We start from the raw sequence: 15,061 nt of genomic DNA, 5'->3' as shown, positions 1-15,061 counted from the left end.
TGAGATAAAATTTTTTTTTTTTTTAAATGGGATATTTATTATAGCAAAAAGTAAAAAATATTGGGCCAGATTCACAGTCAGCGGCCTAAATGTAGGCGGGCGTAGCGTATCGTATCGTATCAATGGGCAACGCCGTCGTAAGTCCTTTGAGAATCTGGGCCATTGTGGGTTTTTTTTCAAAATTTACGCTCTTTTTTAGTTTATAGCCCAAAAAATAGAAACCGCACAGGCGATCAAATACCACCAAAAGAAAGCTCTATTTGTGAGAAAAAAAGGACGTCAATTTTGTTTGGGAGCCATGTCGCATGACCGCGCAATTGTCAGTTAAAGCGAAGCCGTGCCAGAAGCTAAAATTTCGTCTGGGCAGGAAGGGGGTGTATGTGCACAGTAGGCAAGTGGTTAATATGACACTTACCTGTCAGCACCGCAGCTGAGGGAAGGAAACTGGCAGTGCAGCATTACGGCTTCACGCCGGGTCCCTAATGCGCATGCGTGAGGCACTGCTACGCTCTCCTACTGGCCTGGCGGCGGGGGAAGGAGGAGGGAGGAGGAGGGAGCTGAGCCACTGATGTAATTCGTCAGGCAGCAAGGGAAGGATGTAATTCTTTGTGGCCCGGTCTCCTGGAAGTGAGGACAGGATACCTGTCAAAGACAGGTATCCGCCCCCCCCCCCCTACCCGGTTAAGAAAAATCAACCCCACAGTGTCCAGAATGCTGTAATAAAAGTGTCAAATCATTAATCATGGAGTCCAAGAAGATTTTAAAATACTTCATATTAGGGTGATGGTTGAGTTATACATCCAGTGCTTTTTTGTTGGCTTGAACACTCCTTCATCAGGGCTTACAAATGTGAATTGGATAGTTAGGACTGTAATTAAAAGTGGAATCTTATAGTGTGCTGAAATTAATGCAGATTAGGGGCTTCAGTAGCATATAGTAGGACTCTCTCCACCTTGGGGATATCTGCTCATACTTTTTGTTGTGTCTCCGGGATGGGAAATGAAGAAAAATCTCACTGGAGGTTCACTACCTTCACTACTCATTCCAAAACAGAATAAGGTTTTGGCTTTACTTATACAAGAATATAAGAACAATAACTTATATAAGAAATAAATGCACTTTAACTCACTTCATTTAAAAGCCTGAATGCATCTTGTCCTGCTAACAGATTTTCCCAGTGAATTGAATAGGGTTTGGGCCATACATGCTGAAGGCATGTGTAGGAGCAAGAAGATACTGAAAAAAATGTTTATGCATTGCTGAAAAGTGCCTACACTACACACATAGATGTGCACACAGGGTGTGCCAGATGTGCTTCATTAGCATTATCGCTGTGTGCTGGTGAGGAGATGGGAAAGATCTCCCACTGAGTGGCTCTGCTTATAAGAGAAATGCGTAAGCTCTCCCACTCCGTATTTGCCGGCAAGGAGAACATGTGCTGGCAGGTAGATTACACAGATCTCCTCTCTGAATGGCAGAGTGCTGCAAGGAAGAGTGTATGCATATATATATATATATATATATATATATATATATATATATATATATATATATTAGGGCTGTGCAAATTAACTTTTTCTTTTTTTATCAATAAATTTTTATTGGGTTTATCAATTTACAACACTTGAGGTAGTTGCATTCAATATACAACTTAAGTAGTATAATCACCATGTACAGGCAAACATTTAACAGAAAAAGAATATGGTACTCGGCGACCTAGGCCAGCCTACCCCAATGGGGTACAAACTGTAGGACTGGGAGGTCACCAAGATGATCAGTGGTACACCTATACAGCTAAAGTAAAGACAAATAAAGGAGGGGGGAAGGGATGGAGAAAACTGAAATAAAGGCTGCCGTTAGTCATTATCTATACCAAAGATTCAGTATTTTATATATATATATATATATTTAGATTTTATTTATATATATATATATATATATATATATATATATATATATATATATATATATGTATGTTTATGCATACATACACACGTATGTATATATAAACAAGCAAAACAAGTAAGTATATTATAATACAAAAATATTGAAATAGATCGGGGGGGGGGGGTCTAACAAGGATAATATCAGATTAAAAGTGGGGCTGTGAACCCTCATGTTTTTTTTCACCCTAATGCATCCTATGTATTAAGGTGAAAAAACTTCTGTTACTGACGGACCCCCCAGCCCCCCCTTTTACTCACCTGAGTCTTGTACCCCCGCCGGAGATGCACTCTTCCTCTCTGCCCGGGGTTCTCGGCTCTTGATTGCATAGATTGATAGCAGCACAGCCATTGGCTCCCGCTGCTGTCAATCAAATCCAATGACACGAGCGCTGGGGGCGGGGCCAAGTCCTACATTCGGCTTCTATGGATGCTGAATGCTCTACTCAGGAACACGCCCGCAAGGATACCCCCCCCCCCCCCCGGGAGAGCGTTTCTCCTAGGGGGTTATACGATGCAGGGAGGAGCTTCCAGCACTGCTGGGCGACCCAAGAAGTCGAGGATTGGGGCCACTCTGTGCAAAACTAACTTCACAGTAGAGGTAAGTATGTTACTTAAAAGAAAAAAATGAAGCCTTACAATCACTTTAAGTAACACAAACTTAAGACGGAAATGCTAAGAAACTTTCTTTTTTCGAAATTGTAACCCAAAAGTATATAAAATTGTACAAAAGCCAAACACATTCATCTTTTGCATATTCGCCTTATGTAATCATAATTATATATAATTTCCCTAAATCGCGAGGGGAGGTCTCAGTTGCTTAGCAACTGTCAATGCTGTGGCCATGATATGTTGTTGTTGTTTTTATGTTCTGAATACCAAAAGAAAAATCTACAGAACTCTTAAAAATGCTTGTCATTCTGTTAAACTTGCCACTGGAAAATTACATATGTACAAATAGAAGTAACAGATTGCAAATCATATATAATGTATTACCATCCTTTAAATTCAGTTTTGAAACATTGTTAAGTTTTTTAGTTTTTTTGCTTGATGGAGCAATCTATTTTGTTGTGGCACACTTGATGTCGAATGTCAACAATCAAGAAAATTTTCAAATCACAGAATAAACTAAAATGATTTGTTTGACACATACATATTAGATGCAGTGAAGGTTATTCCTCTGTGGTGCTACAATAAAAGAATGCGGCACAGCAAAAATGTTTTTTAACTATGAAAAATCCTCCCTCACTAAAATATATATTTTTACATTTATTTTACCAAGTAAACATATTTTATATAAATATCTTATTATTCCCAATGTCAGTCTGTGTAAGGTCCCTGCTCTCTGCAAACTTTCATCACTCAAAGGGAAAACATCCCCCCGCCCTCTCTCCTATGACCTATGGCTTTAATGTAAAGCTGTACCCCGCAAGGTTGTTAAAAGTTAAGTGATTTATGAATGCTTTTAAACCTTTTAATAATGTTAATGCATCTGTGTGTTTTACAGAATTCCTGGAGTTTATGAAAGGAGTTGAATAAATGGAAGGGCAGAACGAGTTCCATGCAGTTCCACCTCTACAGTGTTTTTCTTAATTTTGTGCTGTATCGCAAAACAATACAATCATCACTACAATGAACATATATAATATCATTTCAAATGTCATATATAAATAAAGGACAAGGTTTTTAGACGCTGTAAATATTTCAAAGTATCTAATATCTTTAAAATGGGAGATTATTAAAACAAAGGACACCATGACTTTACAGTAATTTTGACTACCGGTACATTCACTAATATGATGCCTGTGTGCCATGAATAAAGTACATGATTTTAAGGTACAGTTTTTTTTTCATTTATATTTATATAAGTAATTTTCCAAAGAAAATCCTACAATGAGAGCATTTAAAGTAGAACTAAGGACAAAAGTTTTTTTTTTTTCGTTTTGGATAGAGTGCCGCGTACACACGATAATTTTTCGGGGTTGTAAAAAACGAAGTTTTTTAAAAATGTCATTTAAAATGATCGTGTGTGGGCTTCACATCATTTTTCGAGTTTTGAAAAACGACAAAAAAATAATTCGAACATGCATTTTTTTTAACAACGTTTAAAAACTATGTCGTTTTTCGGGTTGTAAAAAATGATCGTGTGTGAGCTTAAACGACGTGAAAAACCTGCGCATGCTTAGAAGCAAGTTATGAGACGGGAGCGATCGTTCTGGTAAAACTGCCGTTCGTTATGGGGATAGCAAATTCATCAAGCTGTAACAGACAGAAAAGCACGAATCGTCTTTTACTAACACAAAATCAGCAAAAGCAGCCCCAAGTGTGGCGTCATCCGCATTGAACTTCCCCTTTATAGTGCCATCGTACGTGTTGTACATCACCGCGCTTTGCTAGAGCATTTTTTTTCACTATCGTGTGTAGGCAAGATAATGATGAAGTTGAAAAAAACTGCATTTTTTCTAGAGGCTGAAAGACGTAGTTTTTTACAAGCTGAAAAATGATCGTGTGTATGCGGCATAAGGTTTATTTTTGTCCTATTTGTCCGAATGTTGAGATTTCCCTTCACTTCCTGTCTCATAGCCAAACAGGAAGTGAGAGGAAATTCCTGCAAATTAAGGGAATTCCTTGGGGGCCCCCAGGTCACCAGAGCTAGTGTGCCAATTGGAAGATTTCCCTGCTATTATTTTTCTGGGGACAACCCAATTTGTGATTTTCTTTACTTTCAATGATAATGGTAAACAGGACTATGGGGTCAATTCACTAAGAGATAAATAACTAGTTAAAAATGTGCTTAAATTCCGCTTGCAGCAAATCAGTTGTGAAAGTGCAATTCACTAAGAATTTTGCGTTAAATACTGAATTTGGTATTTGTTCGATTTAGCAGTAATTACCTCATTATTTATTGCAGTCATTTACCGCATTGAGATGGTTGTTAAGAAGTGGGCTGGAAATCCCGGCTAACAGCTGAATAAAAAAAACATGACAATTCAACAATTAAAAATGATGAAAAAAAAGTGTGCCCCCCCCCCCCCAATGCATACCAGGCCCTTTGGGTCTAGAATTGATTTAAAACAAAATGGTGTGGGGTCCCCCCCAGAATCCATACCAGACCCTTATCCGAGCATGCAGTCTGGAAGGTCAGGAAAAGGGGGGATGAGCAAGTGCCCCCCCCATGAACCATACAAGGCCACATGCCCTCAACATGGGTAGTCGGGTGCTTTTGGGTGGGGGGCTCAGACCCCCCACCCAAAGCACCTTGTCCCCATGTTGATGGGGACAAGGTCCTTATCCACACAACCCTGGCTGGTGGTTGTGGGGGTCTGCAGAAGGGGGCTTATCGGAATGTGTATGCCCCATTTAACAAGGGCCCCCCGGATCTCATCCCCCATGTGAATGAGTATGGGGTACATTGTACCACTAACCATTCACCAAAAAAGTGTAAAAGTGAATAAAGACAGGAGGCAGTTTTTGACAATTACTTTATTAAAAAATAAAAAAAACAGTGTCCCCTGATGTAGATCCATCGTCAATCACGATGCCCAAAAAGGTCCACTCTTAAAGCGGAGGTTCACCCTCAAAATTAACTTTTTAGCTAACCTATCTCCAGCCTTAATAAAGGCTTGTAGCGTTGTCATTTTTTTTTAAATGTGTACACTTACCTGTCTTCAGCCTCACTTTCGGGTCTTCTTCCTTGCGGGGAGTGGGCGTGTCGCTCCTTTTCCCCGACGGGGAGCTCTGCGCAATGTCTCCTGGGAGTGAGTGTTGATCCTCCCAGGAGACGATTGACGTGCGGGTAAAGCGCGTCATCGCCTTCCTGAAAATATCCGACAGGGACTCGGCTCTTTACGGCGCTATACGGCACCTGTACCGGCCGTGTAGAGCTGACTGCGCAGGCGCCGTAAAGTGCCGAGTCCCCCTCGGATATTTTCGGAAGGCGATGCCCGCACGTCAATCATCTATGCCTCATCTTAGGAACGCCTACTCCCTGGGGGAGCGAGAAACCGGAAGCCCGGTGAAATCAACCATGAGACCGTAAGTACATTGGATAAAAAAAAAAATCCAGCATACTGTAGATGTCAGCAGTATGCTGGATGTAACGGTCTATTGATGTTTTAGGGTGAACCCCCGCTTTAACGAACGCTCTCGCACTCTGCCTGCTCTGCCATGTGACAGTTCTTATATAGGGAAGGGGTGGGGCCACTTATGTCACCTGGTGTCCCCGCCCTTTGTGACATTATCGACCGATGCATGCTGGGCAGTAGACCTTTTTGTTTATTCTTTTTTTGGTTGGCGGTGCGGATTGATAATGAATCTACATAGGGGGACATTTTTTAATTGTCAAAAACTGGCTTCTGTCTTTATTCACTTTTACACTTTTTTGATGAATGGATAGGGGTACAATTCATTCACATGAGGGACCATGATCTGGGGGCCCCCTTGTTAAAGAGGGTTTCCAAATTCCGATAAGCCCCCTGCCCGCAGACCCCCACAACCACCGTCCGGGGTTGTAGGGATGAGGCCCTTGTCCACATCAACATGGGGACAAGGTGGGGACACCCCAAAGCACCCACCCATGTTGAGGGCATGTGGCCTGGTATGGTTCAGGAGGGGGGGCACTCACTCACCCCCCTTTCCTGACCTGCCGGGCTGCATGCTGGAATAAGGGTCTGATATGGATTCTGGGGGTACCCCACACAGTTTTTATTTTGGTGTGAAGGCCTGGTATGCATTGGGGGGCAGCAATAAAAATGTACATGTGTTCTAATTTACCCACCACTCTATCGAAAAACTTTAAAAAAGTTTTGATTTGCAACAATAGTTCCTTATGACAAAGAATGGAACCTTAATACATAATATGGACCATAATCAAAGCTAAATGAAGCAAGTGGAGAAAGATAATATACAGTAAGTGGATGAAAAAAACACCACCTAATGATAACATTCCAATGCAAAAAATAAATAAAAAATAAAAAAATAAAACTGTGACCAAAAGTTCACTGGATAAAAAACTGTTCTGTGAATCAGGTGTTTTTTCACAAATCACCTTAAGTGACCCTTCGACATTCAAACTATGCACTCACCTCATATACAGTACTTCCACTGGTCACTGGAAGCCTTCCCCTTTATAAGGGTGTATATTCCAATGGCTGGCAGCGGTGATCCTATTCCAGGGACACTTGTTCTAGTGTGCAGTAATCCTGATTTATAAGGTGCTCATAACACTGTTTAAAAGCCAGTGCTTTAAAAAAACTTTAAAAACACAACTCACATTTTAGGATGCACTTCTTCTAGTGCACCTAGGCATTACACTTGACACAATCAGGGCATCAAGGAGGTACTCCTTGAGGAAGTCAAGTGACGAGTGACAAAACGTATTAGGACGGGGCTTTGTGACATCATTGCACACGAGCAGGAAATGACTCTATCGTCTTAGAGCCAATATCCAAGTGATAATCTAGGGGCCCACACAACCTGATTGTGTCAAGTGTAATGTCTAAGTGCACTGGAGGAAGTGCACCCTAAATTGTGAGTTTTTTTTGTCCCCCATTACATCGGTGCAGCCACACCACGCCATAGCCCCCCCTTCATATTAGAATCCCTTCTTATCAGAGTCCCCTCATCACTTCAAAGTCCAACCTTTTCATTAGAGTTCCCCCATCACACTAGTGCCCCTCTTCACATTAGATTACTTTCATTACATCAAAGTTCCCCCTTCACATCAGAGTCCCTCATTACATCAGAGCTCCAACTTTCCCATTAGAGCCTCCCTATGGCTTCAGAATCCCCCATCACATCAGAGTTTCTCCATTACATCAGAAAACCCCCTTCATATTTGCATCATCCCTTCACTCCCTGAGTCCCTTTATCACACCATAGTCCACCCTGCACATAAAAGTCTTCCCTCACATCAGAATCCGCCCCTCCCCTTCAGATCAGAATCCCTCCATTACATCAGAGTCTCCTCTATGGGCTGAACAAGAGAAATCTAATAGATTCCTCTAGCCATGCTAAATAAAAGAGATGAAGGAATCTCTCCTGCTGTCTATTATATCCTGACAGCCGCAGCACCCACAAATGTCAGAATACTTGAACAGAGACTAATTATGATAGGATGCAGCCACTGTTCTGCTTACAATTCTCCACCTGCCCCCCCCGCCCCAGTATTTAAAGCAACGTTTCTCAAGCTGGATGGTGCTGACAGCCAGGGCCACCTATAGCTCAAACTTTACCCAATTTACTTGAGCCGTGTGTGGCCAGCATAATTCAAATACACAAGAGTCATGTGAAGCAATTTCGTTACGAAAACCTCTACAAACTGCAAAAAAGTGTCTCAGTCAGGCCTCGTACACACGACCAAGTTTCTCGGCAAAAACCAGCAAGAAACTTGCTGGGAGATATTTTTTTGCCGAGGAAACCGGTCGTGTGTACATTTTCGTCGAGGAAACTGTTGAGAAACTCGACAAGCCAAAAAGAGAGCAAGTTCTCTATTTCCTCAAAGGGAATGGAGAAACTTACCTTGTCGAGTTCCTCGCCAGCCTAACAAGGAACTCGACGAGGAAAACTATTTGTTTCGCCCGTCGAGTTCCTCGGTTGTGTGTACGAGGCTTCACTTGTTCAGAGACATCTCTTTAGTGACTTCTGTACTGCAGCCTTCCTGCCTGGATACCCCAGTAATGGACTTGCCATATGCTAACCAGTCTCTTCATGTAGTTGTACAGTGTATTTTAAGACAAAACCAGCAAGCAAAGGATATTTATGTCACGTTTATGAAATATGAGAAATCTAGAAGCACAGTTGAAGGACATATACCTTGCCCTGTAATCCATATAACATGCAACCTTCCCCTTTTATTAACACTAACCTATATACATGCAGTGGTGTTACATAAAGGATTTCACCTTTACCATTCCTAAAATAGTTACCAAATGGCCTGCTTAGGACTCTTCAAGCTAAATTTATCCTGATATGTATATACCATTGTTTATAAAACTAAATATATAATCTTCATATATAGAATTTCCATAAGAAGATGCATAATCATCATACATTCTATAACAAGGGTTTGCAGCTGGTTATATTTTTGTTTTTGTTTGTTTGTTTAAATGATTTAAAGTGGTTTGTAAGGCAGAAGGTTTTTTATCTCAATGCATTCTATGCATTGAGATAAAAAAAACTTCTTTGTGCAGCAGTCCCCTCGCCCCCTCCCCCCCCAATACTTACCTGAGGTCTATGTAAGTCCAGATTCGGCTGTCCAGGACTCACCTCTCCACTGGTTGAGACAGCAGTGCGGCACCATTGGCTCCTGCTGCAGTCAATCAAAGTTAGTTAGCCAATGAGGAGAGAAAGGGGCAGAGTCGGGCCACGGCTCCATGTCTGAATGGACACAGGGAGCTGCGGCTCGGCTCTGTGCCCCCATAGCAAGCTGCTTGCTGTGTGGGGCACTCAACATAAGGGAGGGGCCAGGAGCACCGAAGAGGGACCCAAGAAGAAGTAATTTTCTAATATAATACCTACATGGTGCATGCTTCTTACATAGCTTTAACGCAGAGTAAATATTGGAGGAGCTTTTCTAAAACTAGTGCATTTAGAATATGGTGCATCTGTGCATGGTAGCCAATCAGCTTCTAACTTCAGCTTGTTCAAATAAAGTGATATTAAAGTATTTTTTTTTAAATAACAAACATGTTATACTTAGGCCCCTTTTACACTGCCGCGATTTGAAAGTCACAGGATGTTGCCGCTATTTTTCTACGTTTTCATGAAATGCCTTTGTAAACTTGAGGTCTACGGACCTCAACTCACATCAAAGTCGGACCAAAGTAGTACAGGGACTACTTTAAAGTCGGTGCAACTTGAAGTCTCACAGATATGAATGGTGCTCATTGGAAATCATGAAGTAAAACTTGTCATGCGACTTTGCAGTGTTTTTACACAGAGCAGCCCCGATCTTCCTCTTCTCGGGGTACCCCGTCAGCGCTCCTGGCCACTCCCTCCTGTCAAGTGCCTCAAGATCAAGCAGCTTACAATGAGGGCACCTGAGCCATGGCTCTGATGTTCATTCACACACAGAGCTGCAGCTCAGACCTGCCCCATTTCTCTCCTCATTGGCTGTGATTGACAGCAGCAGGAGTCAATATAGGGGTATAGGGGCTGGTACATAGAGAAGGGTTTTTACCTTCATGCATAGTATGAAGGTAAAAAACCTTTAGCCTTTACAAACACTTTAAGCTTTGGCAAAAAAATAACCTGGCAGCTGATTGGTTTCTTTGCAGACATGCACCAGATTTTGCACTCTCCAGTTTTAGTAAATAACCCCTATTATGTATTTCATTATTGTCCTATTGAGGTCTCAGGAAGTTCCACAATTGTTACAATTACCATATTTATCGGCGTATAAAACGCACAGGCGTATAACACGCACCCTAACTTTAAGAGGGAAGTTTCAGGTTACAAGACCTTTAAGTTTCAATACAAAAAGAAGAGGCAAGGTATAAAGCAGACTGACATAAACAGGTCCAGTAATATACGTAGCACACACCAAACGATATGAAGAGCAAGGTAACAGAAAACTAGTGCATAGGCACCACTCAGCCTAAACATTTACAGTGATGTTAAGATCATGGAAGTTCAGCTTGCTTTTCACTAGAGGCACTCCAGAACACACAGTTCTGTGGTATCAGCCCCCCTGCACAAACACTATATTCTGTTGCAGTCATTCAAACACAAGCCTTTGAGTGCCAAACAATAAGTAGTTGCTTCCTAAAACTTTGAATATGATAAAACCCTAGCAAAGCAAAGGCTAAAAAGTATAAGCAATATAGAAGAAACCACATAAATTAAGGAAAATAAGCCAGCAGTGGACAAAACAAACTACAGTAAAACCTTGGATTGGGAGCATAATTAGTTCCAGAAACATGCTTGTAATACAAAACACTTGCATATCAAAGCAAATTTTCCCATAAGAAATAATGGAAACTCAAATGATTCATTCCACAACCAATTTATTCATAGGTCCTTCAGTTTATAGTCCATATAAAAAGATTATAGCAATGTGATAGGTTAGGTAAGCCTCCACAAGGGGATTAGAAGCAAAATCCACCAGGAGCCACAGAGTATTAAAGAGAGGAGAGGCGCCTCTAAGTGTAAATATGTTGCTAAATGTTGTACCTTCATTAAATGTAACCATATTGGTACACTTAGAGGCGCCTCTCTTCTCCTTTATACTCAGTTGTGACATGACGCTACTTGTATATCAAGACATTGCTTGTATATCAAGTCAAAATGTATTTAAAAATTTAGCTTGTCTTGAAAAACGCTCTCAAACCAAGTTACTCTCAAAGCAAGGTTTTACTGTACAACTATAATAAAAAATAGTAGCCAATGTCCAACATACTTTTTAGTGAGAAGCATAAGCTGTGCAGAAGAGACTGGATAATATACTTTAAACTGTATTGTCAAGTCACCAACAATTATAATATATTACATTTTTATATCTATACCATACAGTATATATGTAAAATGTACAGCACTTCATTAAAAAGGAGTAAATGAATTAATGGTAAAATGTCACCATATTACTTTATGTTACAGACTAAAATAGCACTTATAAACATTATACCATTATATCATTTAGAATATGCTTCCTGAAATAAAATATCCTACATTATTTTCGTTGCTTTTATAGTTTTGACATAGTCTGCAAAATTTTCATTGCTACTTGCACAGTTAGTTTCACATTAACAAAATTTGTGAAAAAGAATCATAAGATCCTTGAGATGAATTACTACTGATATTATTAATAGTAAAGTGCAAATTTGTGCAATTTAATGACATCATGTACCACTGTTAATCACGGTTCAAATACATTTTTATTTATATAATATGTTTGACTTTTCTGGTTTATGTTGTATTTCAAAATTGTGCATTCGTGCATTAATACAGCATCTATACAAGAACTAAGAGGCCAATTAGTTAAGCATTTAGCTCTTGTGTACTTCTGCATACTTACAATGTCATGCCTTTAAGAGTGGTGTTAAGTTCCCCATGCTTGGAATGCCAATAGTACAAATATTCTGCTCATGCTATTCACACTTAAAGTACCACTGACCCTGGGCAGCCTGTGATTCATACAGATAAATTAAAGACAAAAAAGGAAGCGTATTTCAGAATGTTTCTGATCTGAAATTCAACTAGTCTGTTATGTGCTAAAATGTGTTTTCATTTGTAAATAATTAGCCAAGATAAATGAAAGTTGTTGTTATCAGAATTCTGTTAACATACATGTCTCTTTATAGCTAATTAACTATAAAACACATTTACAAAAGGCAAATCCACTTTGCACTACAAGTGCAAACTACAAGTGCAAAGTGCACTTGAAATTGCACTGAAAGTGCACTTGGAAGTGCAGTCACTGTAGATCCGAGGGGGACATGCAAGGAAAATAAAACACAGCATTGTAGGTTGCACATGAGTGGATAATAAAATCAGCAGAGCTTCCCCTTATTTCTGATCTACCCCTCAGATATACAGCGACTGCACTTCCAAGTGAACTTTCAGTGCAATTTCAAGTGCACTTTTTCTCCTGTTTCTTCTGTCAGCAAAGAAGCACCCTCTAGTGGTGGTTCTGGATAAGTACTGCGCCTCCTGAAGATTGTCCAAGTATTCTACTGGGCATTATTAGGCAGCCAGAAAGCAGCTGGGTGTCTGTGCAAGTCTGGAAGCCAATACACAGTAGTGAGAGGAGAGAGGAGGCAGATAGTTGTTAGTGGCTTACTACACTTATATTACTACTGTATACTTATAATACTCATATTACTACACTTATATTACTATACTTACAATACTCATATTAGTACACTTATCCAGCCTGGGCTATAATAATAATTACCAGGCTTAGGGCTGATCTTAGGTTTGAAAGGTGCAGGAATGGTGGCTGATCTGAGGTCTAAAACTGCATGCATTGTGACTTATTTGAGGTCTGAAGATACCTCAGAGGTCTGAAGTCCGTGCACTGGAGCTGATCGAAAATATGAAGCTCATAAATTGGGGCTTATCAGTCTAAATGTGGATGCGTGAGATATGTACACGTATAAAATAATAATTAATGAGATTAAAGAGGAAGTAAACTCATATGGGTTTTACTTCCTTTCTTCTTCTCTGCAAAGTAAAGGCATAATGTGCTAGTATGCATCACATACTAGCACATTATGCGATACTTACCTGCAAACAAAGCCTGTGCCGTCTCCCGTCTCTCATGTCGGTCCGCATCCATTTTTGTCTGTCTTCCTTCCAGGGCTCTGGACTCCGGCTGTGTGACTGGCTAGAGCCGTGTGAGGTCACGGCACACCCGCCTGAAGAACCGGCAGAGGCGGCAGTTCCTTCAGAGTGCATGCGCCAATGACATCATTGGCGCAATAAACAGTGAATGTCTCCTAACGTTTAGGAGATATTTAGAGTACCTATAGGCAAGCTTTATTCTAGGCTTACCTATATATACAAATGTTACAATGAGGTTTACAACCTCTTTAACCACTTGCCTACAGGGCACTTATACCCCCTTTTTGCCCAGGCCATTTTTCAGCGCTGTCGCACTTTGAATGACAACACTGTACCAAAACACATTTTTTTAATAATTTTCTTCACACAAATGGAGCTTTCTTTTGGTGGTATTTAATCACTGCTAGAATTGTCATTTGTTTTACAAAAAAAGACCAAAAATGTTAAAAAATAGTTTTTACTTAGTTTCTGTCAGTAAATTTTGTAACTAAGTCATTTTTGGCCTTCACTGATGTGCGCTGATGAGGCGGCACTGATGGGCACTGATAGGCTGAACTGGTGCGCATTGATGAGGTGGTACTTATGGGCACTGATGAGGTGGCACTTATAGGCACTGATTAGGTGGCACTGGTGAGAAAGCACTAATATGCCGCACATATGGGCACTGATAGGTGGCACTGATATGTGACACTGATGGGCACTGTTAGGTGGCACTAATGGGCACTAATAGACAGCACTGGTGGGCACTTATAGGCGGCATTGGTGGGCACTGATAGACGGCACTGGTGGGCACTGATGGGTATTGATGAGTGGCACTGATGGGCGACACTGATAGGCATTGATCGACAGCAGTGATGGGCATTGATGGGCAGAACTGTTAGGCGGCACTGATAGCCAGCACTGACTGGCATCGCTAATGGGCACTGGTGGCACTTGTGGGCAGTGGTGGGCACTGATTGCTGCCACTGGTGGGCAATGGTGGGCACTGATTGGTGGCACTATATTGCTATGCAATAATCAGGGCACCGATGATCAGTGCCCCGATTACATTCCTAGATGTCCCCATGTGTGGAGATGCCGCTGATCAGCTCTTCTCGCCACTCACTCTGTCAGTGTGAGGCGAGGAGAGCCGATTACCGGGATCTCCGTGTTTACATGTGACCGGCTGTGATTAAACACAGCCGATTAAATGGTTAAAGAGCCATGGACACGGCTCTTTACAGAGATCAGGGTTGCGCCGCGCTACGTGCCCCCGCGGGCGAGTGAGAACTTGCCACCGTCACCTGTAATCAAATTCAGCGTGTCACTTGCCACCGTCACCTGTCATCAAATTCAGCGTGTCACTTGCCACCCGTCCCCGGTCACCAGATTCAGCGTGTCACTTACCATCAATCCCGTAACCAGATTCAGCGTGTCATTTGCCACCCATCCCGTCACCAGATTTAGCGTGTCACTTGCCACTGGTTCCTTGTCAACACATTCAGTGTGTAACTTGCCACGTCGCCTGTCACCAGATGCAGATTGTCACTTGCCAAGTCACCTGCCACACGCTACGGATTGTCACCTGCCACACGTTGCAGATTGTCACTTGCCACATCACCTGCCACACATTGCGGATTGTCACTTGCCACATGTTGCCACATGGAGAGCTGACAGAGAAGATGGGGGTCTGACAGAGAAGATGGGGGTTTGGCAGAGAGGAGGGGGATCTGACAGAGAAGATGGGGGTTTGACAGAGAAGATAGGGGGGTCTGGCAGAGAGAAGGGGATCTGGCAGAGAGGAGGGGTGTCTGGCAGAGAGGAGGGGGGTTTGACAGAGAGGAGGGGGGTCTGACAGA

At 41.6% G+C, this 15,061-nt stretch overlaps 1 protein-coding gene across 1 annotated transcript in view; it reads left to right on the top strand.

The window, feature by feature from the left end:
• The window catches only part of LOC120937149 (troponin C, slow skeletal and cardiac muscles-like), a 36,228-nt gene extending 32,521 nt beyond the window's left edge, over positions 1-3,707 (top strand). Inside the window, exon 6 of the mRNA XM_040350151.1 lies at positions 3,451-3,707. Coding sequence (XP_040206085.1) covers positions 3,451-3,482 — 32 coding nt within the window. The 3' untranslated portion in view covers positions 3,483-3,707. The remainder of the gene's footprint in view (positions 1-3,450) is intronic.
• Positions 3,708-15,061: the final 11,354 nt, after the last annotated feature.

This window comes from Rana temporaria, chromosome 4, assembly GCF_905171775.1.
Source record: "Rana temporaria chromosome 4, aRanTem1.1, whole genome shotgun sequence".
NCBI lineage: Eukaryota > Metazoa > Chordata > Amphibia > Anura > Ranidae > Rana > Rana temporaria.
The sequence above is the reverse complement of the archived record's forward strand: the minus strand, read 5'-3'. Positions and strand labels throughout refer to the sequence as shown.